General features: G+C 39.8%; 1 protein-coding gene across 7 annotated transcripts in view; it reads right to left on the bottom strand.

Moving 5' to 3' along the window:
* The window catches only part of LOC103032879 (transportin-2), a 63,291-nt gene that overhangs the window by 32,194 nt on the left and 18,181 nt on the right, over positions 1-12,916 (bottom strand). For 5 of the 7 annotated variants that reach the window (XM_049469185.1, XM_022674518.2, XM_049469184.1 and 2 more), the window contains exons 16-25: positions 11,298-11,405; positions 9,028-9,186; positions 8,607-8,694; positions 8,248-8,346; positions 7,163-7,258; positions 5,582-5,657; positions 5,383-5,482; positions 5,186-5,260; positions 2,109-2,257; positions 1,335-1,470 (exon numbers count right to left, since the gene is read on the bottom strand). In XM_049469185.1, the coding sequence (XP_049325142.1) occupies positions 2,150-2,257; positions 5,186-5,260; positions 5,383-5,482; positions 5,582-5,657; positions 7,163-7,258; positions 8,248-8,346; positions 8,607-8,694; positions 9,028-9,186; positions 11,298-11,405 (909 nt within the window). In that variant the 3' untranslated portion in view covers positions 1,335-1,470; positions 2,109-2,149. The remainder of the gene's footprint in view (positions 1-1,334; positions 1,471-2,108; positions 2,258-5,185; positions 5,261-5,382; positions 5,483-5,581; positions 5,658-7,162; positions 7,259-8,247; positions 8,347-8,606; positions 8,695-9,027; positions 9,187-11,297; positions 11,406-12,916) is intronic. The other 2 variants (XM_049469188.1, XM_049469189.1) reach the window with 1 other exon arrangement.

Genomic DNA, 12,916 nt, shown 5'->3' with positions numbered 1-12,916 from the left:
ACGCATCACACGTACACACACACGCACACAATGCAGAAAAAAAGAAAAGAAAAAAAAAAGTTTACGCAAAAAAAAAATAACAAGAACATTTAAACACACAATCATACACATACAAACAAACACGAATCATGATCGATACGCTACTTTGTTGCCATTTCACTCTAAAGACGGTATTTCCACTACAAGTTCAAACAGTGATGTGTTTCACAAACAATTAACGATGACCAAGCCCAGAAGAGCAAAAAAACAAAAACGAAACAAAATAAAAAGAAACAAAATACAAAAAAAAAAAAAAAAAAAAAAAAAAAATCACTACTGACCAGCTAACAGCACGATTATTCGGAAAAATCTGAAAAAGTGAGAGTTCTTAAGTTCTACGAAATTAAAACGAATAAACGAAACAGAGCGTGAGTACTGGGGAAGAGAAACCAGAGACGCGGCAAGCAGAATTGCGTAAGAGTGTCGTAACTGTCTATTATCTGTCTCTATATCTGTCGAGGTGCTTAAATCTGGAGTTCGTCACTAAACCTAACCGAAAGAAATCGCGCACTTTTTTTTAAACGCTAATTTAACGAAAGACGAAAGTGATTTAACAGTTACGTAAACCGTACTTTTTTTTCCACTTAGAAAATTTTACTTAGAATGAAGGTAAAGAAGAAGAAAAACAGAAAAGCTATATTCTTTTCTAACTACCCGAGTCTCAGTGTTCAACGTCTGATTATGCTATCGCCTGAGCAGCGCCACCTGCTGTCTGCTCCTTTATTTATTTATTCATTCATTTATTTATCTATCAGTTATTGCGAGTGAATGTCGATGAATTGCGTCGTCAAAAGTCCGTACGTCCATACGTCCGTCTGCAGTGATGTCGTTTTTTTTTGTATCCTAATGCCTGGGATTGACTTGAGTTTAAAGATGCTTGTTATTATTGTTACTTTTTTGTATTTTTTTTTCCTTTTTAGTAGTTTTTACGTTTTACAGTTCGTCGTCTAGTGTCCCTCCCTCACGTACAGCCTTATCTTATTCTTATCTTATTCTTATCTTATTCTTATCTTATCTTATCGTATCGTACTATTCCCAGATATTCAGATATTACACCTGTAGCCTCCCTTTAATCCTACCACCTCCCTCCCTCCTTCCCTCCCGCTCTCTCCTTTTCTCTCTCTCTCTTTCTCTCTTTTTTTCTCTTTTATTCCCTCTCTTTCTCTCTTTCACATTACTCTACCTGTCGTTTATCCCTAAAAGTTTTTTTGTTTTAGGTTTGATTCCCTGTGATTGGGTGCATTCCACAGTTAACTAGAGGAGTAACCCCTCCCCCCTCCCTCCCTCCCACCCACCCTCATGGACACACACAGGGCGTGGGGTCTGTCCGTCAGGCGGAGCGGCCAATCGCGTCCCTCTCCCCCACGATCAGGGCAGTGCAATACACAGATGGATGAGTCCCCCCCCCGGTTAACCCTCCTAAAGATTCAGCTGGAAGAAAAAGAGAGAGAAAGAGAGAAAAATGGCAGAGAAAAATAAATAAGATATTTTAAAATTTTAATGTTTTAACAGGTAAACCAATCATTATACAGCTGCGAAAGTCTACCCATTTTAATCATAATACACCAAGACTCCAACAGGTCATTATCTGAAATTATGTAATTTATGTGTATTATACAGTACCAGAAAAAAAGGTTTTTTTTTCAATTTATCAGTGATAAACTACAACTCACTGTATTTTACAGTAACAACCGACGCAGCTGGCCTCCACTGTGCTCTGAGCTGGATTACTTGCTCGAGTTGATGACAGACTGAGGATTCTTAGTGACGTCAGTCTTCACACTGTCTTGTGGTGATAAAGAACCTCCTGCCTGCTTTAGCTTTATGCTAACATTAACTTTTGTCTTTTTGGCTCCATTCTTATTATCTTGGATAAAATTTTTACCCTATTTAGGAAAGTTTTAAAAGCTTTTTTAAAGTGAGTACAGAACTACACTGTATTATATTAGCCTGCAGACACAGTATTAACCCTTACTCAGGTACTCTGTTCAGAATATGGAACTATACCACTATTACAACACCATGTTACACCTGTATGAAACTCACCACTGTAACTCAACGGGACTCACCTGACAGCGCGTGATCGTGCTGCGTGTGCGCGAGGGCGGGGCTACACGCCGTAGCATGCGGAGAGGCGTTCCTTCAGGATGGGTGGGAACTGCTCAGAGAACTGCTGCCAGTTCTCCTCTCCTACCTGGTCCTTAAAACCATGCAGGATCTGCACACACACACACAGAACAGACGGAACACACACACACAGAACACACACACACAGAACAGAGAGAGAGAGAGAGAGAAATTGGTTATTTTTAATTATTCAGATCTCAGAAGCCTCATTGGTTGGGTGTTTTTTTTTTTTTTCCTCATTTACACTACTCCGTTGCAACAATGCACAGCGATTTATCCCAATAATTTTCAGTGGAAAGCATTGACTCAATCAGACGCGCAGTGCATCATGGGTCTGGCACTTCGAGTCCAGGGGATGCAATGAAAATTTAGGCCGAGGTTAACTTTATGCAAATGAATCCATCCAAAGCAATGCATCTTTCCAATTAGAGTTGGTTGGCTGTTGGGGTTTTATTGCCACTTCAGCACATGTTTGGCTATTTGTGGCTACACTTTGTTTTATATGTCCAGACAGAGCAATGTTGTTTCAAGGTTCTAGCACAATAAGGGAATCGTCCCTATATGTATTAAATTAGGTGTTTGAGGTTAAGATGCGATAAGAACTTTAAGGTCTTCACTGGTGGTCTTTTTGCTATGCTACTGAGAAAAAAAATACTTCTAAGTAAGTAAATAGCAGGAATTATGGATTTATTGGTGTCAGTTTCACACAATTTAAATACCAATGTGCTTCACTGCATGTTTACCCTATTTATTTAATTGAGCATTCACAGTAGTATGTCAAATTCAGGGTGAGTTGAAAGCATTCATACACACTTACACTCAAAATTATTGATTTGCTTTTTGTCACACTGCAAGAGATGGTATTATGTTTATGTGAACACAATCAGGATTGTGTTTGGTAATAGCAGAAGGAGATTAAATTAAAGCCTTTTTTATTTTATGCTCTGCAATTGTTTCTTTAAGCAAATTTATTTGGTAACACTTTACTTGGATGGTCCATTTTATGGCCTTGTTGATGCTCAACTGACATTCAACTAACACTGAATTGAATGTCCATTAAATTTAACTTAACCCTATGATGAATGTAAATGATTCAAAATAGAACCTAACCCTAACCTTAACCCTTAATCAACCCTAAAATCTAACCCTACACCTAACCCTAACCTTAACCCTTAATCAACCCTAAAATCAAACCCTACACCTAACCCTAACCTTAACCCCTAATCAACCATAAAATCAAACCCTACACCTAACCCTAACCTTAACCCTTAATCAACCCTAAAATCTAACCCTAACCTTAACCCTTAATCAACCCTAAAAATCTAACCCTACACCTAACCCTAACCTTAACCCTTAATCAACCCTAAAATCAAACCCTACACCTAACCCTAACCTTAACCCTTAATCAACCCTAAAATCTAACCCTACACCTAACCCTAACCTTAACCCTTAATCAACCATAAAATCAAACCCTACACCTAACCCTAACCTTAACCCTTAATCAACCCTAAAATCTAACCCTACACCTAACCCTAACCTTAACCCTTAATCAACCATAAACTCTAACTCTACACCTAACCCTAACCTTAACCCTTAATCAACCGTAAAATCTAACCCTACACCTAACCTTAACCCTTAATCAGCCATACAATCTAACCTAACCCTAACCTTACCCTAACCTTAAAATCTAACCCTAAACCCAATCCTAAAATATTAAGATAAGCGTTTGGGTTAGAGTTGAATGTAGGCTTATATTCAATAGAGAATCATTTACTTTCACCTTCTAGTTCATTTGCATTTGATAGACATGTAGTTGAATGTTAGTTGAATGTCAGTTGAGCATCAAAAAGGCCATCAAATGGACCATCCAATTAAAGTATTACCATGTATTTAGTCAGATAGTTATTTGTTGTAAATGTAGTTAGAATTTTAAGAGTTTTTTAAGCATTTTCTCCAAAACTCCAACACTTTCCAGGATTTCAAGCACTCGGATGAACCCTGTTTGTTTTATATGTCCAGACAGAGCAAAGTTGTTCACAGGTTCTAGCACAATAAGGGAAGTCTATCTCCCTACATACGTATTAAATTAAGTGTTCGAGGTTAAGATGCGATAAGAACTTTAAGATCTTCCCTTTTTTCAAAAAGGTCTTTTAGGCAGGACAGTCGATGAGGATGTGTTTCATCATTAGCAGGATGTTGCAAGGTTGACAAGATGGTATTTCGTCAAGTGTCTGTGTTAGATTTGAGTTTTCAATTAGAGAGCAGGTGTTTGCCTGATACGTGTTCTCAGAACAAGCGTTTCAGAGAAGCAGGGAAGAAAAGCTAATATTGTGGTTTTAGGCTTCCCTCAGGCTGTCCTTTATGATAAATCCCTGCAGATTTACAGAACAGCGTGGAGGTGGGTTAATATATAAAATATTAATATATAATTTAAAAAAATTTGAAAAAGTTTACTTTTGTTAGCCTACATGCTGCTCACCAGACTAAAGTGTTATAAAGCTCAATTAAACACTTACATTCATAAATATTAGGGCTGCACGATATATTGTCATTTCGATGTGCGCATGCGCGATAGTCACATCACAGGATGTGTGATGTCACTTAAAGCAATTAAATCAAACACGTCATGTTGCAATGTTTTTTCATTTTTGACACAAGAAGTAGATACACAGCGCCGTCTCTGTCTGTGTGAGTGACAGGCTGCTGCTGCCTGAGAAGCACAAGGGGGAGGGGAGCTGACTTAGCTCTCGGTCGATCCGGATCGCTGGTGACGTCACGGTCATGCTTTTTTTCCAATATTGCGTATGCGTTCATGTGCGTTGATGCGACTGAGCAGTGTACATGCAGTGTTAAACTTTTAATTCAACCCTGTTTAGTTAAAATGTTTCAAAAAAGATTCAATAAAAGTTGACAATCTTTAAGACGACAGTAAACATTTTTATGCATTTTATAAATATGTTCTACTCTATAACATCACACCAAACAAGTGTATGTAACTGTCAGGTTCCTGGTCTCTTACCTTGTAGAACATGTCTCTCAGATCATCTTTAGGACTGACCCAGGAAGCCACAGCATCACAGAAGAAGATAAAATCCTGAATAAGAGGGAGAGAGAGAGAGAGAGAGAGAGAGAGAGAATGAGTATAAGATAAGATTAATAGAATAAAAAATAACCTCATGCACACACATGCACGCATGGGTGGGGCACCATGCTCACCTGGACGACACCTCCAGGATTCACACCAATCATCACACAGATCCCTCTGAAGGCCGAATCCTTCTCCTCGTTGTCTCTGATGTTCCTCAGTGACGTGCACCTACACAGATAAACACACCACACACTTTCATCACTCTCTGACATCAGCAGATATTTTTAAACAGAACAGGAAACCAAAAACGTCTTCACAGAAACTCACCAGGGCCTGATAAACTGCTGCAGCATGGGAGCAACTTCCTGCGGACACACGTAGCCCAGCCGGCCAATCGTGATGGCTGCAATCACAGAGAGAGAGAGAGACAAGAGTCAAAACCACATTTTGGGGAAGCAATACTGATATCTGCAGTAAAAACACACAGATCCACAACAAGTTCTATTATACTGTATTATTTTATATAAGGTGCACTTAAAATCCTTTCATTTTCCCAAAAATGGTCAGTGCTTCTTATAATCCAGTGCAACCAATGTGTAAATTCTACCAGTCAAGTATTAAGGAGCAGTAAAACCACTCCTCAGGAGTTTCAGTTTAGTCCTCTAGTACCGGGGCTGAAGTAGAATTAGCATTAGCTGCTAATTATGTTAGCTCTTTTGCCATTCAGAGGAGAGTGTTTTTGGCCTGTAGCCTCCTGCTAACCCTGGCTAGCACTGCTGGAGCAGCATCAGCATTAGCCGCTAACCGTGCTAATTTCTAGCTCTTTCATTGTGCAGAGGAGAGTGTTTTTGGCCTGTAGCCTCCTGCTAAACCTGGCTAGCACTGCTAAAGCAGCATCAGCACGCTAACCATGCTAAGCTCTAGCTTTTTTGACATTTAGAGGGGAATATTATCAGCCTGTAGCCTGCTGCTAACCCCGGCTAGCACTGCTGGAGCAGCATCAGCATTAGCCGCCAACCTTGCTAAGCGCTAGCTCTTTCACTGTTCAGAGGAGAGTATCAAGTCAAGTAGTTTTAGTCACGTCGGTCTGTAGCCTCCTGCTAATCACAGCTAGTACTGCTGGAGCAGCATTAGCATTAGCCGCCAAGTATTACTGGCCTGTAGCCTGCACTTTTCCTGTGTTAAAACAAGCTACGTGAGACAAACCACTAGCTAATATCACCCTTGCTTACCTGAACACTCAGGGTTCCTCAGTGTAGGAAAACATGGAGACATCCATGCTCCTTACTAGTGTCGCCTAAAATGCGCTTCATATTCCGAAAAATATGGTACATCATTCCAGCAGTAAATTAAATCAATAACCAGATTCTTGCCAATTCTAAAATCTCAGCTATTGACAGGGACACAAAGTAAGATGAGAAGTGCTTATATAATCTAAATGTGCCACTTTTAAATCATCCATCACACCTCTGGGAGCACAAACACACCAGACAGTTCTGGGAGAGCGCTGCAGAAAACATTCGAAAAACTGTGGGCTGAGATCAGATCTTCTGTAAAACCAGTTGTCTCCAATCATCAGCCACACAGTGCCAATTATTGATAAGAGTATTGTGCAATTTTCACTTTGGTAAGTCCTTTAATTAATCGAGAAATGCATTTCAAATCAATATTATTGGAAATTTTGGGTTTAGCATCATCATTGTGATGCAGGTCAGAGCAGGCATCTTTTGGCCGATGTATCAGAGCTGTCGATCTGGCGCTTTCCCCCGGAGCAATATTTGCAACATTTGGGTGTTTTTCTGAATTTGAGCCTTTTTTAAACCAAAAACTAACAAAAGGGCAACTCAGAGAACAAGTCAGCATGTGGAAGAGTCTGTTTCTAAAGCCTTAAGAAGAAAAGTGTTATACCAGTGTTCTCCAGCAGGGTTTTTGGAGTGTTGGGTCTGTTGATGATCTCTACCAGATGAGGAAGAACCAGAGACACATACGGCTGCATCTCCACACCTGAGTGAGGAAGAAAACATAAGATTAAAAAAAGTTAGACTGCTGAGGTTTAAGTTAATTGCAGAGAATTGGTTAATACAAAGAAACTACTGAATCTTATTTTTTCTTCTAATTTTTCAACATTTCCTCCCTAATTTTGCACAGCCAATTACCCAACCCACTCATTAGGACTCCCCTATCCGTAGTAATACCCCAGACTAGCACATGCCTCCTCCGATACATGTGAAGCCAGCCACCGCTACTGATGCAGCATTGCCGAGTAGCATCACAGCGCGCTCGGAGGAAAGCGCAGCGACTCGGTTCTGATACATCAGCTCACAGACGCCCTGTGCTGTGGACATCACCCTAGGAGTGATGTGGGGAGAGAGTGTCATCTACTGTACCCACCCAGAGAGAGCAAGAACAATTTTGCTCCCTCTGAGCGCCGGCAGCTTGACGAGTAAGGGTTCGAACCTGCGACCTCCCGCTCATAGTGGACCACTCAGCGCCATGAAATTACTGAATCTTTAGTACTTTTGGTGCATCCCACATTAAATGCGAGTAACTACGCTTTTTTGGAAAATTAGAACATTTAAAGACTGATTTAGACTAAAATGCCTGGTTTATCAACTTCATAATATTTGTAAACCTCTGGGAAGATTTCACAAATAAGCGCATCGCTGCTCTTAATTATAATTTAAAGGAAAGAAGCCTGTAGTCATTTACTTTTTTTATATTTACGACATTTATCTGATCATTATTTCTCTGATCCAAAGCAACTTACAGGGTAATTAATGTTACAGAGGAGGGTCAGTATATAGTGTTAGGAGTCTTGCCCAAGGACTCTTATTGGTGTAGCGCAGCATTCTGCAGTGACTGAGACCGGGAACTGAACCCCGGTCTCCCACATGATGTGGTAACTCACTGGCAGGGGGGTGGTGTTATCCACTGCGCCACACTATATCCCTTATAATGCATACATAGTACATACACAAGTTATGAACACTCACCCATCTGCATGCAGATCTCTCCAATGGCCCAGGTAGCGTTATTACACACAGAGATAAACTCAGGGTTCAGGTTCGTTCCCAAAATCGGCATGAACTCCGCTAGAGAGAGATACACACACACACACACACACAACAAACACACATACACGCAACACACACATACACACACACACACACATTTAAAAGAGGGCTCAAACAGTGTCCAGAAATACTGGCTGAACAACAGTAACAGAGGACTGACTGAGTCACAGAGAAAGAAATAAAACAGACAAACAAATCCAGTCTGAGTTAGTGATCGACTGCAGCTTCACTGCACTTAATAAAATATATATATAAAAGCCAGAGAGATGTGATCTTACCGATGCAGGGTTTGACGTGAGGAAAGCAGGCTTTAGTCAGGTCTCCCAGCAAAGCAAAAGAGCTCTGCCTCACCTCCGGCATCGTATCCTGAAAAAGAAAAAATACAACAAAAACAAATCTTACTTTTTGCTAACAACTTAGTCTGAAATAGATTAGTTGTATAATGCGTCTCCTGAGCAACCGATAAACAGATTCACTAGTTTCTCAGTATGTTTTTCTTATTTATTAAACCGTCAAAATGCACAGAGCAATTCCCTCCAGCAAACCTCCCAGACCCCTCTTTTTTTAATGTGCCGTAAAAGGTCCATTTAGGAGATGCTATATTTTAACGTAACATAATATATCCATTACACCCACACTCATACTGTCAATCAATGACAATTTCCTGCCTCAAAAATGTCCAATCATCCAAACACAGACCTGCATGCACTGGAAGAGGAGAGTCATGATGTTGCTACGGGCAACCAGCTGGTCCACGTGTCCCCCGAGTCCCTCGGCCAATCCGCTCAGCAGATCCAGAGCCACAATCATGAAGTCCTTATCAGGAGCCTCGTACTGATCAGGCTGCTGGCTGTACATCTGCACACACACACACACACACGGGCACAGAGAGAGAGACAGACAGACGCAGAGACACAGACAGGCAGACAGACAGACAGATAAACGCAGACAGACAGACAGGCAAGCACAGAGGCAGACAGACAGACGGACGCACAAACAAATGCACAGACAAAAAAAAAAAAAGAAAGGAGTGGAAAGTCAGTTTCTCAGAGAATAATTACGATATCAACTTTTGCACAATATATGTACATGACCTAAATAACGTTTTTACTGATTTCAATATTTTTAACTATGTCGTTCTTCCCAAAAATAACCTATTTACATACACAAGGAAAAATTACAAACTTAAAAAGTATATATATTTTTTTAGGGTTTCCCGCAGCTCTTTATAATTAGGTTACCGTATTTTTCGGACTATAAGGCGCACCGTATTATAAGACGCACTATCAAAGAACGCCTATTTTCTGCTATTTTTCCATACATAGGGCGCATCGCATTATAAGGCGCGTTAAGTGACACTAGAAAGGGTGCCTATATCAAAGTGAACAGGGGTGGCGCCATGTTTCCCTTCCCCCACCGGGGGTGGTCGCTTGCCGGTGGAGCGTCTCAGTATATAAATCTAGCTCTTTCAAAGTCAAACGAGTGCTGGATATTAATCTACACAGATTCCTCTCCTGAAAACTGTTTATTTGGGTGAGTAACGTGCTTCAGTTTATTTACAGTAGGCTTAGATTTCCAGATGTCCACTAAGGCTTGCTGCACCAGCGTTAGCATAGCTATCCGCTAGCACGCTAGCTAGTCACCTAAACTAGTAAAGTTAACCCAAACTTAAACGACAGCGTTACACTGAGTAATCCTGCGTGTTCTGGTAAGACAGTGAGATATTAGCTAGCGATTCGTCCCCCGTAGCTTGTTTTAACACTGTAAACAAGCAGATTACAGGCTGATAAAACTCACCTCTGAGAGAGTTAGCGCTTAGCATCTAGCTAATGCTAGCCAGGCAAAGCAGCACAGACTTACAGGCCGATAACTCACCTCTGAACGGTGAACGTTTAGCGATTAGCATCTAACTCTAATAATACTGCTCCAGCAGTATTAAAAGTGCTAAATTTAGAAAATACTGATCTCTGAACAGTGAAAAAGCTAGCTAGCTAAGCGGTTAGCATCTAGCTAATGCTATTGCTGCTCTGCACGGAGTGTGTGTTTACTGCTCCTTACACCTGACGGGTAAAATTTAGATAATACTGATCTCTGAACAGTGAATAAGCTAGCTAATGCTATTTGCTGCTCCAGCCTCGGAGCTGCACGGCTCTGGACTCTGTATAGCACTGAAACTCTGTATAACGCTGCACGGAGTGTGTGTTTACTGCTCCTTACAACCTGACGAGTAAAATTTAGATAATACTGATCTCAGTGAATAAGCTAGCTAGCTTAGCGGTTAGCATCTAGCTAATGCTATTGCTCAGCCTCGGAGCTGCACGGCTCTGGACTCTGTATAGCACTGAAACTCTCTATAACGCTGCACGGAGTGTGTGTTTACTGCTCCTTACAACCTGACGAGTAAAATCCATACAAAAGGCGCACCGTATTATAAGACGCACTGTCAATTTTTGTGAAAATTAAAAGTTTTTAAGTGCGCCTTATAGTCCGAAAAATACGGTATATATATATGAAACATACCTACTTGGTTTTATTACAGTATAATTAAGGCTATATGCAGTATGTTCAGTTCCATATCAAGGCTAACGAGGTCAACAAAGGCACCACCTTAACTAACCGATTTTTTGCAAGAAAACCCCCTTTTAAAATATTTACCTTCCAATCGTTTTTTTTGCAATATGACGACATATATTTGTTATTATATCACTAGCACAAAATTGTCATAAAATGTTCTCTAATATTCTCTAGCAGAATTCATCAGAATTATTGTTGGAACAATTTGGAACAAATTGCTATTGTGATGGGCCTACCTATTTATCTGAGAGTCAGTATGTTTGATCTACTGTTTAAATGGAAACTTGAACTTGCCTCAGATGCTACACAGTGAACATGGTTTAATTATTTATGTATAGTAAAATTATTATTATGTGTTAAATGGATGGGATCTGAGCTACAGGGCATCTGCTCACCATGGCCTGAGCGAGGGTTTTCTGCACCAGTGTGACGCAGCGCTGGTACACAGGCTCACAGTAGGGCAGGAAACCACTCTGCAGAGCTGTGGCAACCGAGGACAAACACTGCAGAGAGAAACACAGAAAAGAGAACCAGGTTTATTACATTCATTGTTACTACAATAATTACTATATACATATACACACTATATACACATCCAAATGTCTGCTATGTTAATGTACATTTAGTTAATTTAAAATGAATGTAATTGCTGTACAAATTGTGCAAATGTACACACAACTTGTCTAATCCCTGCAGTAGAGACTCCCTGAGGCAAACAGACAAACATCAACTTCTTGACACCATGTCTAATGCCAGGAGTTGGTTAAAGAGGGGTATAAAACCCACAGTACGGAGCTGTGGAGCAGTGGAATTAGTTCGGACTCAGACCAACAAGTAAATAAGATGTGTTTGAAAACAATTGCGCCTAAAGGAGGCAGCAAAAGGGATTTATTTGAAACTGGAGGCTTTAAATACACTAAAATCACACTAAAATCAGACCTTATCATTTTTTCAGCTTAATAACTCAAGAATTCCTCAACACATCAACCATACAGCTATATGGCTAAAAAAAACTGGAGAAAGAAATCCTTTTTTAATCCTTTTTTGTAAAAAATAAAGTAAAAATATTAAAGTAAAAATGTAAAAACAGCAAAAAAAAAAAAAAAAAAAAGATTTTAGTAGGGGGAAAAAAATTCGATTAAAATAAAAAAATTGATTTTTTTTTTTTGTAAAGGCCATATTGTCCAGCTCTACTCGTCACTGATACTCCAACAAACTCAGCATAAACTTTACATTTATTTTTCTTGTATTACTAAGAAACAATGAAAGTACAGCTGTCCCAATACTTTTGTCCATATGTACATATATTTTAAAGGGAAGTGAAATCAAGCTTGTGTTATCTACAGTTTCACACACCCCAACAACTTCCTGTTCCTGTCTCTGTGAGCTCAGGGCCGTTAGACTGAAACTGAACAGGGGAAGCTTTCTTAAAATACTTTCTTTAAAGTGTCGGCTGCACTGACCTTCAGCTCTGACTAAACCAGAGCCTGCTGTGGGTGAAGAGCCTTAAAATAACCAACAACCGTCACCATCAGCCAACACCAGTTCCTCCAGTACTGCCCAGTACTGTCCTGTCCTCTACTGACACCTACAGGTTATCCAATATACACTTCACTATTTAGTCAATAATTACAGAAAAACCATTACTGGATACTGTATTCAGGGTCCAGATTTCATGACTTGGCACAAAGAGCATGTATGCCTATTTTGATAGAGATAAGATAGATGGGTCTAAGCTGCTTTTCTTTTAGACTTCCTATTTAAGGGAAATAATGGTGTGCAAACAGGTCAAACAGTGGAATTTTCCTTCATTTTATCCATCCACGATTTGAGGTGATGGACAAATAGAATATGCATTTTAATGTTAGCATTATGCATTTGAACAAATAACAATCTGAAGCTCTGATGTGATAACCAATGTGAAGAGAACAAAATGCAATACTTAATAATAATATTTGTAGGGATGAACTAAAATGAAAAACAGAACACAAACATTTTTTTTTTAAATAATAAT

The sequence above is a fragment of the Astyanax mexicanus genome, chromosome 21 (genome assembly GCF_023375975.1).
Source record: "Astyanax mexicanus isolate ESR-SI-001 chromosome 21, AstMex3_surface, whole genome shotgun sequence".
NCBI lineage: Eukaryota > Metazoa > Chordata > Actinopteri > Characiformes > Acestrorhamphidae > Astyanax > Astyanax mexicanus.
Note: the sequence above shows the minus strand (reverse complement) of the source record. Positions and strands in the feature narration are given on the sequence as shown.